The sequence below is a fragment of the Budorcas taxicolor genome, chromosome 18, assembly GCF_023091745.1.
Source record: "Budorcas taxicolor isolate Tak-1 chromosome 18, Takin1.1, whole genome shotgun sequence".
In the NCBI taxonomy this organism is placed as follows: Eukaryota; Metazoa; Chordata; class Mammalia; order Artiodactyla; family Bovidae; genus Budorcas; species Budorcas taxicolor.
The window spans coordinates 44,824,123-44,847,222 of NC_068927.1; the positions used below are offsets into that span (position 1 = coordinate 44,824,123).

Genomic DNA, 23,100 nt, shown 5'->3' on the forward strand with positions numbered 1-23,100 from the left:
TGCAATCTCAAAAATGACAGAATGATCTCTGTTCGTCTCCAAGGCAAACCATTCAATATCACAGTTATCCAAGTCTATGCCCCAACCAGTAACGCTGAAGAAACTGAAGTTGAACGGTTTTATGAAGACCTACAAGACCTTTCAGAACTAACACCCCAAAAAGATGTCCTTTTCATTATAGGGGACTGGAATGCAAAAGTAGGAAGTCAAGAAACACCTGGAGTCACAGGCAAATTTGGCCTTGGAATGCGGAATGAAGCAGGGCAAAGACTAATAAGAGTTTTGCCAAGAAAATGCACTGGTCATAGCAAACACCCTCTTACAACAACACAAGAGAAGACTCTACACATGGACGTCACCAGATGGTCAACACCTAAATCAGACTGATTATATTCTTAGCAGCCAAAGATGGAGAAGCTCTATACAGTCAGCAAAAACAAGACCAGGAGCTGACTGTGGCTCAGACCATGAACTCCTTATTACCAAATTCAGACTCAAATTGAAGAAAGTAGGGAAAACCACTAGACCATTCAGGTATGACCTAAATCACATCCCTTATGATTATACAGTGGAAGTAAGAAATAGATTTAAGGGCCTAGATCTGGTAGATAGAGTGCCTGATGAACTATGGAATGAGGTTCATGACATTGTACAGGAGACAGGGATCAAGACCATCCCCATGGAAAAGAAATGCAAAAAAGCAAAATGGCTATCTGGAGAGGCCTTACAAATAGCTGTGAAAAGAAGAGAAGTGAAAAGCAAAGGAGAAAAGGAAAGATATAAGCATCTGAATGCAGAGTTACAAAGAATAGCAAGAAGAGATAAGAAAGCCTTCTTCAGCGATCAATGCAAAGAAATAGAGGAAAACAACAGAATGGGAAAGACTAGAGATCTCTTCAAGAAAATTAGAGATACCAAGGGAACATTTCATGCAAAGATGGGCTTGATAAAGGACAGAAATGGTATGGACCTAACAGAAGCAGAAGATATTAAGAAGAGGTGGCAAGAATACACGGAAGAACGGTACAAAAAAGATCTTCACGACCCAGATAATCATGATGATGTGATCACTAATCTAGAGCCAGACATCTTGGAATGTGAAGTCAAGTGGGCCTTAGAAAGCATCACTACAAACAAAGCTAGTGGAAGTGATGGAATTCCAGTAGAGCTATTTCAAATCCTGAAAGATGATGCTGTGAAAGTGCTGCACTCAATACGCCAGCAAATTTCGAAAACTCAGCAGTGGCCACAGGACTGGAAAAGGTCCATTTTCATTCCAATCCCAAAGAAAGGCAATGCCAAAGAATGCTCAAACTACCGCACAATTGCACTCATCTCACACATTAGTAAAGTAATGCTCAAAATTCTCCAAGCCAGGCTTCAGCAATACGTGAACCATGAACTCCCTGATGTTCAAGCTGGTTTTAGAAAAGGCAGAGGAACCAGAGATCAAATTGCCAACATCCACTGGATCATGGAAAAATCAAGAGAGTTCCAGAAAAACATCTATTTCTGCTTTATTGACTATGCCAAAGCCTTTGACTGTGTGGATCACAATAAACTGTGGAAAATTCTGAAAGAGATGGGAATACCAGACCACCTGACCTGCCTCTTGAGAAATCTGTATGCAGGTCAGGAAGCAACAGTTAGAACTGGACATGGAACAACAGACTGGTTCCAAATAGGAAAAGGAGTACGTCAAGGCTGTATATTGTCACCCTGCTTATTTAACTTCTATGCAGAGTACATCATGAGAAACGCTGGGCTGGAAGAAACACAAGCTGAAATCAAGATTTCCGGGAGAAGTATCAATAACCTCAGATATGCAGATGACACCACCCTTGTGGCAGAAAGTGAAGAAGAGCTAAAAAGCCTCTTGATGAAAGTGAAAGAGGAGAGCGAAAAAGTTGGCTTAAAGCTCAACATTCAGAAAACAAAGATCATGGCATCTGGTCCCATCACTTCATGGGAAATAGATGGGGAAACAGTAGAAACAGTGTCAGACTTTATTTTTTTGGGCTGCAGCCATGAAATTAAATGACGCTTACTCCTTGGAAGAAAAGTTATGACCAACCTAGATAGTATATTCAAAAGCAGAGACATTACTTTGCCGACTAAGATCCATCTAGTCAAGGCTATGGTTTTTCCTGTGGTCATGTATGGATGTGAGAGTTGGACTGTGAAGAAGTCTGAGAGCCGAAGAATTGATGCTTTTGAACTGTGGTGTGGGAGAAGACTCTGGAGAGTCCCTTGGACTGCAAGGAGATCCAACCAATCCATTCTGAAGGAGATCAACCCTGGAATTTCTTTGGAAGGACTGATGCTGAAGCTGAAGCTCCAGTACTTCGGCCACCTCATGCAAAGAGTTGACTCATTGGAAAAGACTCTGATGCTGGGAGGGATTGGGGGCAGGAGGAGAAGGGGACGACCGAGGATGAGATGGCTGGATGGCATCACGGACTCGATGGACATGAGTCTGAGTGAACTCCGGGAGATGGTGATGGACAGGGAGGCCTGGCATGCTGCGATTCATGGGGTCGCAAAGAGTTGGACACAACTGAGCAACTGAACTGAACTGAACTGAACTAGTGTGCTTTCTTCTCTGATTACACACCCATCACCTCACATATTTACCATTTATTGCTGGGGGGTGGGGGAGAGAAAACACAAACTTCACTTTCTTAGCAAGCTTCAATTATAAAATACAGTATCATTAATTATAGTCACCATGTTATATTGGGTTGGCCAAAAAGTGTGTTCTGGTTTCTCTGTGAGATGTTACGGGAAAACTTGAATGCTCTTTTTAACCAACCCAATATATACACTAGATTCTCAGATCTTATCTGTCTTATTACTGAAAGTTTGTACCCTTTCACTTGCCTCTCCCTATTTCCCCCAGCCCTCAGCTCGTGGCATTCACCATCCTACTCTCAATTTCTATGAGTTCAACTTCTTTTTTTATTCCACATATAAGTGACCCCAAGCAGTTTGTCCATCTTTATCTGGCTTATTTCTCTTAGAATAATACCCTCCGTGTTCATCCATATTGTTGCAAGTGACAGAACTGCCTTGTTTTTTAAGGTTGAATAACATATACATGCATATGTGTATGTATCAACCCTGCGTGCGCGCTCAGCCGTGTCCGACTCTTCGTGGCCCCATGGACTGTAGCCCACCAGGCTCCTCTGTCCATGGAATTTTCCAGGCAAGAATACTGGAGTGGGCTGCCATTTCCTTCTCCAGGGGACCTTCCCAACCCTGGGATCGAACCCACGTTCTCTTGTGTCTCCTGCATTGGCAGGCAGATTCTTTACCACTGAGCTACCTGGGGAATATGTGTGTGTGTGTGTGTGTGTGTGTGTGTGTGTGTGTGTGTGTGTGTGTAAACATGTGACACGCATCACATTTTCTTTCTCCAATCATCCTGACGTTGCTTGTGTGTGTGTGTGTGTGTGTGTGTGTGTGTAAACATGTGACACGCATCACATTTTCTTTCTCCAATCATCCTGACGTTGCTTTCAGACCTCGGCTGATAAACAATGCTGCAATGAACATGGGAGTATAGATATCGCTTCAAGAGTTTGATTTTCTTCCTTTTAGATATATACCCAGAAGTGGGTTTTCTGAGGGGTATGATGGTTATTTCTTTGGGAACCTCTGTTCTGTTTTCTATAGTAGCTGCATTCCCTCCAACAGTGAACCAAGGGTCCTTTCTCTCTACACCCTCACCAGAATTTATCTCTTTTTAATAAAACACATGCTAACAGATGTGAGGTGATTATCTCATTGTGGTTTTAAGTTGTATTTTCCTGATAATTAGTGATGTTGAGCATCTTTTCATATACTTGTTGGCCATTCAAGTCCTTAATTCATTTTGAGTTGATTTTTGCGTATGGTGTATAATAGGGGTCCAGTTTCATTCTTTTGCAAGTGGATATTCAGTTTTCCCAACATCATTTACTCAAGAGACTATCCTTTCTCCATAGTCTATGCTTGACTCTCTTGCTGACTGTACACATGTATTTTGTGCTCTCAGTTCAGTTCAGTCGCTCAGTCGTGTCCGACTCTTTGTGACCTCATGAATTGCAGCACGCCAGGCCTCCCTGTCCATCACCAACTCCCGGAGTTCACTCAGACTCACATCCATTGAGTCGGTGATACCATCCAGCCATCTCATCCTCTGTCGTCCCCTTCTCCTCCTGCCCCCAGTCCCTCCCAGCATCAGAGTCTTTTCCAATGAGTCAACTCTTCGCATGAGGTGGCCAAAGTACTGGAGCTTCAGCTTTAGCATCATTCCTTTCTAAGAACACCCAGGACTGATCTCCTTCAGAATGGACTGGTTGGATCTCCTTGCAGTCCAAGGGACTCTCAAGAGTCTTCTCCAACACCACAGTTCAAAAGCATCAATTCTTCGGCACTCAGCCTTCTTCACAGTCCAACTCTCACATCCATACATGACCACTGCTCTCACTTCTGTTCTATTGATCTGTGTGTCTGTTTTCATGCTAACAGTATACTGCTTTGATTACTACTTCTTTGTAATACAGCTTGAAATCAGGAGGTGTGCTATCTCCAGCTTTGTTTTTCTTTCTCAAGACTACTTAGTATTTAATTTGAGGTCTTCTGTGGTTCCATACAAATTTTAGGACTGTTTTATCTATTTCTGTGAAAAATGCCATGGGAATTTTGATAGGGATTATACTGATTCTGTAGATCACTTTGGGTAGTATAGACATTATAATAATATTCTTTCACTCCATGAGCATAGAGTATCTTTTCACTTGTTTGCATCATCTTTGATTTCTTTGACCAATGTTTCATAGATTTTGGTATACAGATGATTCATCTCCACAGTAAATCTATTCCTGAGTATTTTATTCTTTTTGTTGCTACTATAAGTGGGATTTTCTTAATTTCTCTTCCCAACAGTTTATTATTAGTGTACAGAAACACAACTGATTTTTGCATATTGATTGTGCACCCTGCAAATTTACTGAATGTATTAGTTCTAACAGTTCTTTCGGTGGAGTCTTTAGGGTTTTCTATATAATTTTATGACATCAGAAGTCTATTTTACTTCTTCCTTTCCAATCTGGATGCCTTTTGTATCTTGCCAAATTGCTCTGGCTTGATTTTTAGTATTATGTTGCATAAATCTCTTAAGAGTAGACATCGTTGTGTGGTCCCTAAAGCATCTAGCTTTTCAACTATGAGTATCTATTAGATGTAGGCTTGTCATATATGGCCTTTTATGTTAAGGTATGTTCCTTCTATACCCAGTTTGCCAAGAGTTTTTATCATGACAATATGCTAAATTTGTCAAATTTTTCTGCCTCTATTGAGATGATCAGTTTTCACTCTTACTTTTGTTAATGTGGTATAATATACAGTACTGACTTCCTTGCAGATATTGAACTATCCTTGTATCCCAGGAATAAGCAGCACGTGATCATGGTATCCCATCCTTTCAATGTACAGTCATATCTCAGTATCTGTGAATTGTTCAAGGATTGGCTGTGGACACCAAACCCTCCTCAGGTCCCACAGTTGGCTCTCCACATCCACTGTTCCACATCTGCAGACTCAATCCACCATGGATCCTGTAGTACCAAAGGCATTTATTCAAAAAAAGATTTTATGTTAAGTGGACCCATGCAGTTCAAACCCATGTTGTTCAAAGGTCAACTGTACTGCTGAATTCAGTTTGCTAACATTTTGTTGAGGATTTTTGTACCCCTGTTCATCAGAGACATTGGCCTACAACTTTCTTGGAGTGTCCTTGACTAGCTTTGGCATTAGACTAAGGCTGGTCACATAAAATGAGTTCAGAAGTATCTGTTCCTCTTCAGGTTTTTAGAAGAGTTTGAGCAGGGTTGGTGTTAATTCTTCGTATGATTTTTGAAAATCAGCTGAGTTCACTGATCTTCTCTATTTTTTATTTAAATTATTTCTCTGGTCTTTGTTATTTCCTTCCTGTTAACTTTGGGCTTTGTTTGTTCTTTTTCTAGTTACTTGAGATCTTTCTTGTCTCTTTGTGTAGGTATTTATTACTCTGGGCTTCTCTCTTAAAATTGCTTTTGCTGTAACCTCTAAGTTTTGGTATGTTGTATTTCCATTTTTATTAATCTCAAGATATTTTTTGATTTCTTCTTTGGTTTATTGGTTGATCAGAGTAGCATGTTATTTAATGTCCACATATTTGTTACTTTTCCAGTTTCTTTCTTCTGATTTCTAGTTTTGTACCACTGTGATCAGAAAAGGTGTCTGATGTGATTTCAATCCTTTTAAATTTATTAAGACTTGTTTTGTAAGCCTAATATATGATCTATCCTAGATAATGCTACATGTATGCTTGGAGAAGAATGTGTCTTCTGTTGCTTTTGGATGTAGTATTCTGTATACACATGTGCTGAGGGGTCTTTTAAGGCCAATGTCTCCTTACTGATTATGTATCTGGATGATCTATCCATTAATAAAAGTGGGATATTCAAGTTCCCTACTATTATTATATGACTCTGTCTATTTCTAGGGACTTCCCCAAGTGGCCCAGTGATTAAGAACCTGCCTTTCAATGAAAGAGATGTGCATTTGATCCCTGGTTGGGGAACTAAGATCCCCTATGCTATGGAGCAACTAAGCCGGTGCTCTGAAACTACTGAGCCTGAATGCTCTGGAGGCTGTGTGCAAGAGAGCCCACGTGCTGCAGCTACTGAAGCCCATATGCTCTGGAGCCCGCATGCTGCAAGAGTGCATGCATGTCAATGAAAGATCCCACATGATGCAAGGAAGCTCCCGTGGGCTGCAACTAAGTCCCAACGTAGCCAAATAAATAAATATTTTAAAAATATCTGTTTTGTATTTCTAGGCGTGCCTACGTTGAGTATGCAAATATTTACAAATGTTATCTCCTCTTCTCAGAGTGACCTCTTTACATCCTAAGACCTTTGCTTCTTATTACAGTCTTTGTCTTAAAGTCTATTTTGTCTGTTATAAGTAAAGCTAACTCAGGTTTCTTCTGGCTTCTCTTTCCACAGAGTAACCTTTTTGCATCTCTTCACTTTCAGTCTGTCTAAGTGTTTATATCTGAAGTGAGTTTCTTCTAAGCAGCACACAGGTGGGTCCTGCTTTTTTATCCATTCAGCCAGTGCCAGTGAAGTTGCTCAGTCGTGTCTGACTCTGCGATCCCATGGGCTATAGCCTAACAGGCTCCTCCATCCATGGAATTTTCCAGGCAAGAGTACTGGAGTGGGTTGCCTTTTCCTTCTCTAAGGGATCTTCCCGACCCGGGGATTAAACCCAGGTCTCCCACATTGCAGGTGGACGCTTTACCATCTTGAGCTACCAGGGAAGCCCATTCAGCCACTCTATGTCTTTTGATTGGAGCATTTTAGCCCATTTATATTTAAGGTAATTGTTGTTAGATATGGACTTATTGTCATTTTGTTCATTCTTCTCTACCTTTCTGTTAACTCCTTTGGTTCCTTTCTTCTCTGTCTCTCTTCAATTGTGATTCGAGTTTCTGTAGCGGTATGCTAAGATTTCTTTGTCTTTATATTCTGTTTACCTACCATAGGATTTTGCTTTGTGGTACCATGAGGCTTACCTAAAACAAGTTGGGTGGTGGGTGAGTGGTTTAGTTGCTAAGTCGTGTCCAACTCTTTGTGAACCTATGAACTGCGGCCTGCCAGGCTTTTCTGTCCACAGGATTTCCCTGGCAAGAATGCTGGAGTGGGTTGCCATTTCTTTCTCCAGGTGACCTTCCTGACCCAGGAATCAAATCTATGCCTCCTACATCTCCTGCTTGGCAGGAGAATTCTTTATAACTGCACAACTTGGGAAGACAACTTACAAGTCTATTTTAAGTTGATAACTTAAGTTTGAATGAATTCTAAAACTACATGTTAATTCTCTTCCAATTTTATGTTTATGATGTTACAATTCATATCTTTCTATCTTGTGTATTCATTAACAAGTTACTGTAGTTACATTTTTACTGTTTTTGTCTAACCTTCATATTAGATTTATAAGTGATTAACCTACCAATTTTACATTAGATTATCTTTAATTTTACCATATATTTACCTTTACCAGTGAAATTTTTAATTTTACATTTTATTAATTAGTATCCTTTTGTTTCAGCTTAAAGAAAATCCTTCAATATTTCTTATAACGCTGTTCTGGTGGTGATTAATTCCTTCTGCCTTTGCATGTCCTGAAAACTCTTTACTTTTACTTCACTTCTAAAGGACAGCTTTGCTGGGTAGTGTACTTGTGGTTGGCAGTTTCTTTTTTTTTTTCCTTTTAGTACTCTGAATATATTGTGCCACTGCCTTCTGGTCTGCAAAGTTTCTGCTGAAAAATCTGCTGATAGATCTTACGAGGGTTTCCTTGTATATAATAAGTTGTTCTTCTCTTGCTGCTTTTATGACACTCTCTTTAACTTTTGACAATTTAATTATAATATGTTTCAATGTGGGTATCTCTGGATCATTCTTATTTAAAACTCCTTGAGCTTCCTAGATCAAGGTATTTTGTTCTTGGCTGTGCCGGGTCTCCGTTGTTGCTTGCAGGCTTTCCCTAGCTGCGGTGAGCAGGGTCTGCTCTCTGCTGCAGTGCTCAGGATTCTCTTTGAGGTGACTTCCCTTGCTCAGTAGTTGTGGCACACAGGCTTAGCTGCTCTGCAGCGTGTGGGATCTTCCCAGATCAGGGATCGAATTTGTGTCCACTGGCCCACCAGGGAAGTCCCAGCATTATTATTTTTTTAAATTATTTATTTATTTATTTGGCTACACCAGGTCTTAGTTATGGCATGTGAGATCTAGTTCCCTGAGCAGGGATCAAACTCAGGCCCCTCGCTTTGGTAGCTCAGAGTCTTAACCACTGGACACCAAGGAAGTCCCAGCATTATTTCTTTAAATGAGCTTTCTGCTCCTTTCTCTCTTTACTCTCTGGAATGCCTGTAACTCACTTAATGGTATTTTCACTCTTTTTTTTTTAATTCTTTTTATTCTTCTGCTTGGATGAATTTCACTGCCTGGTCTTCAAGTTCACTGATCCCTTCTCCCACTTGCTCTAGTCTAGTGCTGAGTCCCTCTATTGAATTTTTCAGTTCAATTATTGTATTCCTCTGCTCTATGATATTTCTGATACTTTTTAACATTTTCTATCTCTCTGTTGAAATTCACACTTTGTTCATGCTCTCCTGACCTTGCTGAGCATCTTCATGACTATTAAAAATTCTCTATTGAGTATATCACTTATTTACATTTCATTAAGATCAATTTCTAAAGATTTATCTCGTTCTCTTCTTTAGAACATATTCCCTTTTTTCTTCATTTTCCTTTACTCTCTATATTGGTTTCTGTGCATTAGAAAAAAACAGCCACCTCTCTCATCTTGACAGAGTGGTCTTATATAGGTATTGAGCCTCATCAATTAGCCTAGCCCAGGTTCTTGGTAGCCTCTCAAACCTCTGTGATTGTCCAAGCTGCTGTCTTTATTTTTAAGTGGTTCCCAGTAGCTGGGGATGTACCAAATCCTATCAGCTTCCCAAAGGGGAGGGCTGCAGTCAGTATTTAGATTTAAGCTGATTAGAAGCCAGAAATTCAGGCAGCATCTGGGAAGGCATGCAGTTAAACCCATTCCAGGGAAAAAGTGGGAGAAGGGTGTTTTTGTCTGCTCTCTCTATACTAAGCCCGAGTATATAGCTACAGGGGATGCTGCTATGCCTACCGTGAATGTAAGTTCCCTTGACTGTGACAGCTAGATCATTTGGGAGCCTGTAAACACTGGTCTGCTTTCTTTCCAAAGTCTGTGCACTAACAAACAGCAGCTATAACTCCGAGGAACCGGCTGAGAATGGAGCAGACAAGGACTTTTACTTCCTTTACTTTATATATGTTTATACTGTCCTGATTTTTCACTAAGAGCTTTTATTGCTTCAGTTTTGAGAAAAGGAGAGATGGACGGAGAAAATAGAAAGGTGCCCAGAAAGACTGGACTTTGGATGTATCTTTTTTTATACCAAATTATAATAAATATAAACTCTTTGGAACTGGAAATCAATTCAAGGCTAAAATATCAGTAAAACTGACTTTAGGAAGTGGGAAACATTACCTCTTTCTTGGATAAATGTCTAAATTTTGTTTGATATTTACTCAGTTCCACATTCAAACGATGAACAGTCATTTTCAATCCATCATTTTCATCCACCAGTTCTTGAGCTTGTTTTCTTAGATAATGTAATTCAGGTGCAGCAACTACTGAAAACAATAAATTTAATATTATACCATAAGAACTTAAATTTATCATGATTTTATATAAATTGTCAATTGTCTGTCCTTCTTTCCCTTTAGGCTCACAAAGGCAGCAAATGACAGTTATTTAGATATAAATGAATAAAAGTAAGTTTTTTAACACTGATTAGTCAACAATGTTTTAGAAGTTTGTGAAAGTTGATATACATATATATATATATATATAATAAAGGTAAAATAAAAATTTTAGATTGGAAAAAATGTCACTGTTTCAGATGATATACAAATATGTGCTCCGAAAATTATATAGAATAAATGGAGAATTTTCTAGAACTAATAACCTTCCCACACAATAGTAATGTTCTATTAGAAAACAAATAGATCCCACAAAGTAATAGCACAAATAATATCAAGTATCTAGAAATGTGCCTAAGACAAGAAATATATAGGGTTTGTATAGAGAAAATCACATTATCTTTCTTAAAGCCATAATAACAGACTTATATAAACAGATAAATATACAGAGAAAACATTAGTGAATACTTATTATGACCTTAGCATTATTGTTATTAATTTTGGCTATATCACACAGTATGTGGGATCCTAGTTCCTGACCAGGGATCAAACCTGCACTCCTTAGAGAGGAATCATGGATTCCTAACCACTAGAAACCAATAGCGTAGATCATAACAGAAAAATATCCTATACACATAGCTGCATTATTAACAAACTGAGAAACAAACTCAAACATACACGCCATAGGGCTAAAATTCTTAATATATAAAGAGCTCCTATAAATCAACAGCAAAGATCAAAACATCTCAATCCAAAGTGGAAATATTTATGAAAGAGAAAGAAAATGACCTGCAGAGATAATGAAAAAAATATTCAACTTCATCAATAATAAAACAAACAGAAATTAAATTAAAATGGTATTTTTTTTTTTTTACCCACTCAAATTAGCAAGGAAAATATAATCTTCAACACTGGTAAGTATGTGGTGAAAGAGGCACTTTTACATGGTGCTCATGGGGATAAAAACTGATACAAAACATATGTAAGATATTATGCTAAGAACCAAATCAAGTACTAGAATTTCTTCAGCATGATAAAAATGACACACAGATAAAATCAGATTTCAACAAGTATAAGGATATTAATGAAAGACCATAAATAATCAAAAGAAAATATCAAGAACATTAATGTCAACAAATATTATCACACAAAATGTTAACTTCCAAAATAAGTACAAAATTTTGAATTCCTCTTCCTTCCTGTAACAAAAGAACCACATAGCTGTCCTCACCTTCCTGAGAGGATGCTTTCTCCACCGCTTTTGGCTTTCCATTTCCTTTCTTCATCCTTTCAAGTTTTAACTGTAGTTCTTTCACTGTTTTTTTTGTTACATTAAGTTCATGTGTAAGGGCTTGATTTACACTGTTTAGATGCAAATTTTCTTCTTTTAATTCCTCTAACTTTTCTTTGGTTATTTCTATACATCTTTGACGTGTTCTACCAGTTATATCTAAAAAGGGACAGGAAAAAAGTTTTAAAATACCAATTGACATTAACAATTTTACATCAGAATTACAGGAGACTATTTCAAAAACCAAAGGAGCAACTTCTTTACGTCAGTGCCTGCAAAGAGACTGGCCTATACAGCAAAGACTGTGATCTGTTAAGACTACAGTGAGCAAGAAGAAGAAGGGTAACGGAAGGGGAGGCAGGAGCCAGTGGAGGCCTTTGCTTATCATAATATGCAGAGTGGAGGTCGTATCCTGCAGGCCACCAGGAGCCAGAAAGCCTTTCAGCTGAAGTATGGAAAGAAGGGGATCTACTCTCAGATGAATCGCTGAGGCCAGCAGCGAAGAAAGTGAACAGGACGGAGGCCTAGCCCAGAGGCTGGCAGATCAGTCTGAAGGCTCCTAGAGTAGGGACTGAGAGGAAAGGACATGAGAGAAGAATTCAGGGGCAAAAACTTGGCAGGGCTCAGCAGCTGAGTGGGTGTGGGCAGTGAGCTGGGGGGCAAGTCAAGAATGAGCAACAAGTTCTGTAGTTTGGAAGATATCTAGCCAGACAAGGAACACAAGCCTGGCATGGGGAAGGAAGCTCAGGTTAGGACACAGGTCCAAAGCCCTGAAGAGAACCTCAGCTGGAGAGAGGGAAGAGCCATCAGCATGTAGGTGTACTTGAAGGCACCAGGGTGAGAGGAACACCAGAGGCTACCAAGGAATTTAAGAAGGAGTAGAAAGATTGGAGGAAAGCAGAGAGGGATATTCCATAGGGAGATCAAAGAAGTGAGGACTATGATGGGCTCCTGGCCTGGGCAGAGCTTCTGTGTGCAGATGGAGAGAGGGATACTGGCAGCTCCAGACAGCCTCGCCCCTGACATATCCAACCCCTAGAACATGAAAGACATGAGTAACTTCACAAGTACACCGAAAACAAGAGGCAATCTACCAGGAATCCAGGAAAGAAGACATTTGAGATTGCACTGAAGATGGAAGCTGCAGCCTAAAATATGCAAGGAGAGGTCAGCTACGAGAGGGGTGGGGGTCCCCAGGTGGTGGGGACACAAAGTGGCCTAGAAGGGACTGATGAGGTATCTGTCTAGAGTGCCAGAAAGAAGAAGCAGGGCTCAAGTCCCCCGGGGCCAAGCAGTACATACAAGCCCTGAGGACAGAGAGGCAGGCAGGCCCCAGGGCTGGAGAAACCTCGGAGGAAGAGCAGCCTCCAAACCCCCTGGCTGACGAAATACCCTGTCTATCGCCGACAGTCACTGGAGACAGACTGTACATCTGACAGCCCACTGGCTTCCCCTTCTGAGCAGCCTACAGTAATCAGATATGGCACCCCCAGACAGATGAACAGGAACTCCCAAGGACCACACGAGCACATCACCAAGAGCCACGGGAACTGAGAGAGGCACCAAAACCATGTAACAGAGGGCGGAGTTGGCTGCAGCACAAGCTACAAGATTTGAGAATGAGTGCGGCTAAGATTTCAGAGAGATGCTTGTCAATACTTAATAGAAATCATGAAAATAAAGGGCTTCATTAATAACACAGATTCAAAGGATGGGCTGAGGAGCAGAAGACACACAGTGAAGGGTGAGCCTGTGGGCCGGACGCCAGAGCCCCAGCAACGTCCCAGAACACAGCACCAAAACACCGAGACAGAAATGGCAAAAACAGAGCCAAATCCAACATGGAGGACAGACAAAAGTCCTGGTACTTGACAGGGTTTTCAGACTACTGATGTGAGGCATACGGGAAAAAATGACAAAATCCACTCTGGAAGCTAATGAGGCTCCCAAGACTGCAGAGGGGAGAGGACGCCATCAAGTATCTCGAGGCCTCTCAGCTCTGCCTCGAGCCCCTGTGCAGAGCCCCCATTTTCACATGCCCCCTCTACCAGTGCGTGTGTTGCCTGAGTGCTGAGGTACTTCAGCTGCATCTGATCTTTGTGGCCCTATGGACTGTAGCCCACCAGGTTCCTCTGCCTGGGATTCTCAAGGCTTACTTGGGATGCCTCCCCCTCCCAGGGTCTATCCATAATCTCATAGGTCCATGCACCCCCCTCCATCAACCCCAGGCTTGAACACCCCCCATACAGACACACAGCCACCATCCAATGTTTGAATGTTTGGACTCTCTCTCTTTTTTTTTTTGGCGGGGGTGGGGGGTGGGGGGAGGGGTCACACCTCTTGGCATGTGGAAGCTTAGTTCCTTGATCAGAGATCAAATCCATGCCCCTTGCATTGGAAGGCCACCAAGGAAGTCCCATGAACTCTCTCTTTTAAGGCAAACTTAAAAGAAGTTCAACGAACTGCTATCTCTTTCCAATTTCAAAAATGGGACAGAAGCAACAACCTTTACAGGAAAGAAAGAAAGTGATCTTTATTTTATGTGAGACTGTACTGGGTATTCTCTGAAACATGAGTTTTTCAATCACAATGAAATTCAAAAGGCAAATACCTGGACAGAGGGGAGGTTTTTCACATAATGGTGGTTTTTCATCCTAAGGAAGGAAAAAAACACGACAGTAATGAATTGATCTTAGCATCGTCTAAAAGTGGACTGGCACAAGCAGCAGGGCATCAAACATTTAAGCACTTCCCCGTCTTCATTCTGGCCCTTGTTGCTCATTTGTTTTAGCTTTAGAAACTTTAATAGTCACTGTTTCTTTTAAATGAACCTAAAACAGTCTCCCCCTCTTGGCAAGTTCTCTGAGCAGCAGGGGAAGTCCTGCTTTCTTCCCGCCTTTCTGTCCATGAGTTTGGCATCTTTTAACTGAAATATAGGTGATTTATGATAATGTATTAGCTTCGTTGTATAGTAAAGTGATTCAGTCATACATCTATATTTTTCTGATTCTCTTCCATTATAGGTTATTACAAGATACTGAATATAATTCCCCATGCTACAGAGACCATCCATGTTGCTTATCTATTTTATATATAATAGTGTGTGTTAATTTCATACTCCTAATTTATCCCTTCTGCCTTCCCCTTTGGTAACTGTAAGTTTGTTTTCTATATCTGTGAGTATACGTCTGTTTTGTAAATAAGATCATTTGTACTGTATTTTTAGATTCCACATTTAAACGATATATAATGTTCGTCTCTCTCTGTCTGGCCGACTTCACTCAGGATGACCATCTCCAGGTCCCTCCATGTTGCTGCAAATGCCATTTTATTCTTTTTACGGCTGAGTAATATTCCACTGTGTGTGTATATACGTGTGTGTGTGAGAGAGAGAATATGCACCATATCTTCTTCCTGCGTTCATCTGTTGATGGACACTTAGGTTGCTTCCATGTCTTGGCTATTATGAACAGTGCTGCTATGAACACTGGGATATATGGCTCTTTTTGAATGAGTTTTCTCCTCTTCTGAATATATGCCCAGTAGTGGGATTGCTGGATGACATAATAACTAGTTTTTAGTTTTTTAAAGGAAGCTCCCTACCATTTTCCACAGTGGCTACACCGATTTACATTTCCACCACCAGGGTTCCCTTTTCTCCACACCCTCTCCAGTGTTTATTATTTGTAACCAGTCACTGCGGTCACATGCAGGTCCCACGAGTGACAGGCCACCAGTTCACATTCTAAAACATGTGATGTGACTGTAGGGGCTGAGCAGAGATGGACAAAGCAAATTCTAACTGGCCTTCTCTCCTTGGGATATGCAAAAAGACCCCATAAGCTGCACAGAGCCATGTTTTTAAAGCACTGAGAAAAGAATAACAAGACCCTCCTTTTCAACTCGAAACTTAGAGGAAAGGGAAGTCTTTGAATTTTTGTTCATTTTTCTACTACACATCAGCCTGATATTAAGTTTCTAATTTCTGTTGAAAAGTAGATAAGGTTATAAATTAACTCTACTGAGAAGTTTTTAATTTTTAAACTCCTTTGACATCACAGAATTAAAAAGTTAAGTAGAACTATTTCCATGTCTGCAAACTGGTTACTGTCTATTCATTTTACAAAGTAGAGAGCAAATGTAAGTGTTTTCTAACCCCTCAATACATTATATTCATTTTAAACTATGCAAAACATGAGTTTCTTCACGTTTTAAAACTATTTAAAACAAAAAACATTCAATAGTAAAGTGTAAATGACTGAAAAAACAAAAACCAAAAAAAGAAAAAAAACTAGACCATGCAAAAGAACTCTTAACAGAAGCTTTTTCCCCCAGAAATCACAAAAGTTGTTTTGAAATTATGGTAGAAATTCTATTTAAAAAGAAAATCCATTTTTTAAAAAACAATTCTTACCTTTAATTTCAGAAGAGAATGTTTTCCATCTGATGAAAACAGAGAGAGAAAACTTTGTAAAGCGGAGAAAGACGTCTGACAGCTCTGAAGAGTACAATCTTAGGCACTACTCACCTTCTGCACACGAGCGGAACCAGCCCATGAACCGGCCCAGCTCTGAACCGCCCAGCTCTCCCCGCTGCTCGTTCCTGACCGCCTTCAGTGGCTCACATGACTGCAGAGCTCAGGCCAAGCTCCTCTGTGTGTTTGTGAGCCTCCCTGCCTTCCCAGCACTCTTGTCTGTGCCCTCCACCATCCCACCTGCCATTCCCCATGGGGGCTAAGGTGCCACTCCTTCCTGCCTCCTCTGCCTCCAGCAGCAGTCCACTGGTCAGATGCTGGTGCCTCGACCAAAGGATGGCAGTGTCCAAGCTTCTTGGCTGGGTACTGCTAGGGTACAGGGTGGCTGGCACCTCAGGCTCGTAGCCTTCAGACAGTAATTATCAGCTAGCATTTATGGAGGATGTTTTGCTTCATGTGCTTGCGTGCTTAACTGTTCAGTTACATCTGACTCTCTGTGATCCTGTGGACTGTAGCCTGTTATGTCCCTCTCAGCAAGAATACTGGAGTGGGTTGCCATGCCCTTGTCCAGGGGATCTTTCCAACCTAGGGACTGAACCTGGGTCTCCTGCGTTGGCAGGCGGATTCTTTACCGGCTGAGCCACCAGGGAAGCCCTGCTGTGCTTCACTCATATGACTGAATTTAATCGTTCTAAGACTCTTAGGAGAGGTGCACTCAACCTTGGCAGAAGTGGGGTTAAGGAACTGGCCAAGTCTCACACCACCTGAAAGTGACAATGTCCAGGGGCTTTTAATGCCCCCCACCACAAGCCAAAAACCACTCTAGGAGCTTCACTCTCTCCCAACCACCACCTGTGCCCCCAGTTCATGTTACCAAGTGTGCCAGGTAACACTGCCTTTAACTTCCAACCCCACCTTTATTGCCTGCTCCTGTTACTGCAGCGGCTCTCCTTAGTCTGGTGGTGCAATAATAAACTTCACCAGTAGAGGGTGCAAAAGAGACACTGGAGGAGGAAAGGGCTTTGGGTTCCTCATTTCACGGGTGATGTCTCCATCCCTGTCTGTTGTCCTGGGTCCCTCTTTCTCCCTCCTTTCCTCCCTCCTCCCCTCTTTCTAGATGGCCAGCAGCACTTCCCCACGGACAGCTCCTCCTGGAACTCCCCTACAGACAGCAGCCTTCCAGTGAATTCTGTTAGCACCACACTTCAGCTAACTTCTCCTCCAGCCAGCTGGCCAGAGCTGCACCCTTGGGGGCCCTATGTTAACTACATAGGAAGCAGCTGTTCCCTCTGTCATTCCCATATTCTTTAGATGTATTTCTACCCCTTAATAGGCAATCCTGTTACAGTTAATAATTCTTGACATTAAACTTTCCCAGTTCAAATCACCATGGACTTTCTTTCCTTTTCTTATTTGGCCACTCAGTTCCCCAATCAGGTATCGAACCTGGGAAGTTCACCAGGGAATTCCCTCACCATGTATAGATACTTTCTGTCTCCTGATTAGTTCTGACTGACAGTATGATGCAGCAGGCTTTAGAAAAATAATGCAGACATTGCAAAGTGGATGGATATGTATGAACATAAGGAGATATTCAGGACGTATTATAAGATTTTTTTTTAAAGGTAATAAAATATCATGTATGTACATACACATTCTAAGCTGTTAAAATTATACTTGATGGAAGTACAATTATGTATATTTAACTTCATGTATTTCTGTATTTTTTACAGTGAGAAAGTATTAATTCTAAAAGAGACATACTTTCTACTTGAACTTAACACACACATGGATTTTCCCACAAGGATAAAATATGCTGTCTAACCAAGTGGCATTTTCTGGCACAGGTATTAGAAGGCTGGCATTGTCTTCCAATCAGTCCCCTTGTGCTGACTTATATGAGAGTCTGCTTGAGCCCTGGGCTTCCATAGTGGCTCAGATTGTGAAGAATATGCCTGCAATGCAAGAGACCCAGGTTAAATCCCTGGGTCAGGAAGATCCCCTGGAGAAAGGAATGGCTACCCACTCCAGTATTCTCACCTGGAGAATCCCATGGACAGAGGAGCCTGGAGGGCTATAGTCCTATGGGATCACAAAGAGCTGGACACAACACAGCAACTAACACTTACCTTACTTATCTCCTTGAGCCCAAGCAATTCCCTGAGGGTCCTGATAAAGTAGTTATTGGTGCCCACTACATGCCAGGCTCTCCTTCTCACTTCTCAAATACAAGCCACATATTAGAAAATGGAAAACGGCCTTTGCTATTAATGAGCTGAATTCTCTCACTGTGCCAAATGAAATATACAAAGGCATGCCGTTCCAAAGTTGTATTATAAATATATCCATGCGTTCATTCATCCAAATCACCTGAAGTGACAAGCAGCCGTGGGCCAAGCCCCCTGCTCCGGGCCCTAGAGCCAGCCTGGTGAACAAGACAGACGAGCTCACTCAGCCAGCCCGAGGAGCTCACTGTGCGCCCGCCCCTCATGGCACTGGTCGTGGGTGCAGAGAGGAAGGAGGACATGGAGTTTCAGAGCCTGAGCCCTGATGCTCCCCCAGGGATCCTCTCACGACTGACAGAATGGCAAAACGGACTCCAATGTGAAGGCCTTATGCATTAAAAACAACCAAACACCCACGCAATCATTTCCACTGTATCCCAGGAAAAACAAAGCTCAGGGCTCTTCTCACTTAAAACCATGGAACCATGGTATGGAGGTGCAATGGTTGTATGTTGCTCCAAATTAATCAATATTTATGGCCATAAAATGCTTTTACATGAAATTTTTTAAAAACAATTTTTTTTTTACCTTTTTCTTGTGTATTCTCTGGTGGAACAGGTGAGCCTGGAAACCCATCTTGTTCAGAAATACTTTCCTCATTTTCAGTGTCCACCTCGTGTGATGATGGAACCTTTTCGTTACAGAAGACAGAGGAACAACACGTGGTAAGTACTTCTGTATAAAACTTCCTCCCAACAAACTCAGCTGTCTTATTCCATACTCTCTCCACTGCTACCTCCCCTCCAAGACATAAAAGGACTACACCCGTGGGTCCCTCAGGAAAAGCCCAATGGCAAAGGCAGTGCCACCCAAATTATGCTCAAGCCAGCGATCCCCAACCTTTTTGGCACCAGGGACCGATTTCATGGAAGACAGTCTTTCCACAGGTGGAGGTGGGGGGTGGGGGATGGTTCGGGCAGTAATGCAAGCCACGGGCACAGCAGATGAGGTTTCGCTTGCCCACCCACCGCTCACCTTCCGCTGTGCAGCCCAGTTCCTAACAGGATAGTCCGCAGCACAGGGGCTGGGGACTCCTGGCCTAAGCCATAGCAACCTTCACAGCTGGGCCGCACCGCATCCCACCCCATGCTACCCAGGCAGCCTGCCTTCCCCATTCCTGCCAGGGATCAACTCAGGAAAAGGAGCCGCCTCCAGCCTGCTCTGTGCAGCGCCCAGTGCCACCGCGCCCTGGTACTGATCCTGTGTTGTTCACCTCTACATGGGCAAGAGCTGCCAACCTGCCCTGGGAGAACCCTCACCAAGGCAACTGTTTGGGATCGGGGCCCAGTATGCTTGCTGGCTAGGAGGCCACTGTGCTTCCTGATAGAATGGGACTCTCCCTCCACCACTGTCTGTGACAAATTCCCTCACAGGGTCACGAATAGTAGAGGTGCCCCTCACAGACCTGTGAGCCAGGTCTGGGACCACCCTGATGAGCAGGAGGCTGCCTCACTGGCAGGGCTCTGGGAGAGGGGGGTGTGAGGACAGAGGCTGCCCTCGGGGAAGAGCAGAGAGCCAGGTCTTGTACAATAAGCTGAGGCTGGTGCTCCCTGGGTGGCTTCCCTTCCACTATCCTGACTCCTCGTAAACTCCTGCTTATGTGATCAGCCTGGCTTAGCTGTGCTGTGTGGCAGGCCATGGAAGTTCATCCCCATGGCTGGGAAGGGGGCAGCATTGACCAGCAAGACGCCCACAAGAAGGGGCATTTCAGGGCCAAAAGCTAAGGCTCACAGGCCCACCAGGCTGGGGGTAGAGGGCTCTGGGGTGACGTGGCTCAGAGCAGCAGAAAGGTCTCCCACTCTACTCATCATCGAAGACATTAAAAAGAAATGAATCTCTTAAGCTTTTAGCTCCTAGGGACCATCTGCCCTGTTTACCCTGTCAAAGGCATATTAAGCGACTCACTTTTCTTTAGGAAGTATGAAATGCTAAGACAACTTAAATACTGTCATGAAAAGTGAAAGTGAAAGTCACTCAGTCGTGTCTGACTCTTTGCGACCTCATGGACTATACAGTCCATGGAATTCTCCAGGCCAGAATTCTACAGTGGGTAGCCGTTCCCTTCTCCAGGGGATCTGCCCAATCCAGGGTTCGAACCCAGATCTCCTGCATTGCAGGCTGATTCTTTACTAGCTGAGCCATCAAGGGAAGCCCAGATACCATCATAACGATACCCTATTGTGGAAAACTGCTTGTTAGTATCTACTAGAACAAAGGCTGATCGTACCCTATGGCTGATTATGCCTTATGATCATACATACACCACTCATCAGTATATATGAGCGGTACATACCCACCACACATGAATGTTCATAGAGCACTCTTCCGAAAAGCTCCAAACTGGAAACAATCAAGTATCCACCCTTAGCAGAGCAAATAAGTTATTGGCTGTTATAGCTGCCCTGTGGGACATCACACAGCAATGAGAATGAGCCGACAACTACCACGCACAATGACAGAAGACTCTCAAAAACTCCCAAGCATATGTGATGCACAATCAAAGTCACAGAATCTTTAGAACGTGCTGTGTGCTGTGTTGCTCAGTTGTGTCCAAATTCTTTGTGACCCCGTGGACTGTAGCCCACCAGGTTCCTCGTCCATGGGATTCTCCAGGCAAGAATGGAGAGTGGGTTGCCACGCCCTCCTCCAGGGGATCTTCCCAACCCACGGATCAAACCCAGGTCTCCTGTATTGCTGGCAGACTCTTTACCATCTGAGCCACCAGAGAAGGACAAAACTAACCTAAGGTGATTTTTCTAAGATCTAATCTCCTCTTGGAGTCAGGGCAGCGGTTAACTCTGGGGGGAGCAGTGACTCTTCTCAGTCAGAGGACTTCGGCAGTCTAGCAGTATTGTTCTTCTTCTTTTAATCTGGGTGGAGGCTACTTGGCAAAAATTCACTGAGCTGTACAGTTACAGCTTATGTGTCTTTTGTGTATATGTAATATGTCGATAAATAAGCCTAAAGAATTTGTGACAACATTCTAGAAACACTCTAAAGTTTTAATGTAAAGCACTGTTAAAACTACCAAATACTTCAGAGTGTGAAAATCACCTGGGTAACTAAAACAAAAGTGGTCTGGGTGCTGAAGGGAGAGAGGTGGAAGCCAGGCACCCCAGCCACAGTGCGGCCATCCCAGTGGCCAGGAGTGGCCTTTCCCACATCCGTCTGCATCCCTGGCCTAAGCTCCTTCATCCTCCTCCCGGGGAGGACGCTAACTAGGACTTTAAAGAGCAAAATGTACATGCTAGAATTTACAGGGTGATTATTAGGGGGTGGGGGGGTTAGCTAGTATAACTTTAAGCTAGTTGAGGGAAAGAAATAGAACTTAAAAGTCCATCAATCCAAAAGAATGAAAAAAGAAAAAAGATAGAGAGTTATAGGACAAGCAGGAAAAACAGAAATGACAGATTTAAACTCAAACCTACCCATGAATACATTAAACATAAAAGAACCAAAAGCTCTAGTAAAAAGACAAAGGAAAATTTTGTCAAATTTGGTTAACAAAAGCTATATACTGTATTGAATTATAAACCTTTTTTGGGGGGTGGGGGGGTGTTGAGCAACATGTGGGATCTTGGTTCCCCGATCAGGGATCAAACCCTCGTCCCTGCATTGGAAGTGCAGAGTCTTAACCTTTGACCACCAGAGAAGTCCCAAATTGTACACTTTAAATGGATGAATAGTATGAGATTAATATGTGAATTATATCTTGGTAAACGTAAAGGAAAAACAACTAGATGCTGTTTATAAAACACAGCTAAACATAAGGATGTAGGAAGGTTAACATTAAATGATAGAACTAGACCGTGCAAATACCAAAGAAAGATGGAGAACGTCAGACGAAAAAGACTTTAAGGCAGATCACATTTTCAGAGAGAGAGGGACACTTTATAGTGACAAACTGTTCACTTTACCAGGAAGGTAAGGTTTTAAATTTGTAAACACTTAAAAATGTAACCAGATGTAAGATAATACATCCTCCATGGTTTCACACTTACACAATTCAAAACTCAGTCTGCGGGATCTCTTCTCACTTGGAGGTGAAAGCACAGCACTGGAAAGCCTGGAAGCACAGCGAGGGAGCCTCAGTGTCCAGATCCCTGTGACTGTGGGGTGAGCTGACCGCAGAGCCAGCGCTGGCGACCCTGGGGACGCACAGGGCCCAGCCCCAGACAGAGCTTGCCCCTTCCCAGGAGCCTCTCCTCAGGTCAGTGACGCCAGTGTCCGAGCCCCACCCACAAAGACACACTGAACAGACACGGCGGGTGGAGCAACAGAGGGGTCCAACTGGCTCCAGCCCAGGGTCAAGTCCAGGCAAGAGTGTGGTCAGACTGCGCAGAGAACCCAGGTGACTCGGGGGTGGGAGCAGAGCCGCAGGAAGCTCTGATCTGTAAGGTGGAGGGGCCTGTGGGCCTGCAGTGGGACCTCTGTAGGTCTCACAGCATGCTGGACCTCCCCTGGTGTGGCATGTTACAGGGAATGAAACAAACGTTTGTGACCCATGCTTCCTCACTGCTGTATGGAGGAGACCTCACTGCTAGAAGGTGGCAGGATGCATTCTGAGCGGCTTTTGGAATCGCCGGGAGTGACAGCTTGGTGCCCGATCTGTTCTCCTGGCCTTCTACCGCCACCAGCGGGGATCAAGCTCATACAGAGGTGTTCACATTGCTAGAGCAGAGTCAGTGATCTACATGCATACACACTAACCACGGGGAT

At 42.8% G+C, this 23,100-nt stretch overlaps 1 protein-coding gene across 1 annotated transcript in view; it reads right to left on the reverse strand.

The window, feature by feature from the left end:
• The window catches only part of CEP89 (centrosomal protein 89), a 77,658-nt gene that overhangs the window by 32,774 nt on the left and 21,784 nt on the right, over nt 1-23,100 (reverse strand). Inside the window, exons 5-9 of the mRNA XM_052656733.1 lie at nt 18,910-19,012; nt 16,037-16,065; nt 14,234-14,276; nt 11,563-11,781; nt 10,117-10,262 (exon numbers count right to left, since the gene is read on the reverse strand). Of these exons, the coding sequence (XP_052512693.1) occupies nt 10,117-10,262; nt 11,563-11,781; nt 14,234-14,276; nt 16,037-16,065; nt 18,910-19,012 (540 nt within the window). The remainder of the gene's footprint in view (nt 1-10,116; nt 10,263-11,562; nt 11,782-14,233; nt 14,277-16,036; nt 16,066-18,909; nt 19,013-23,100) is intronic.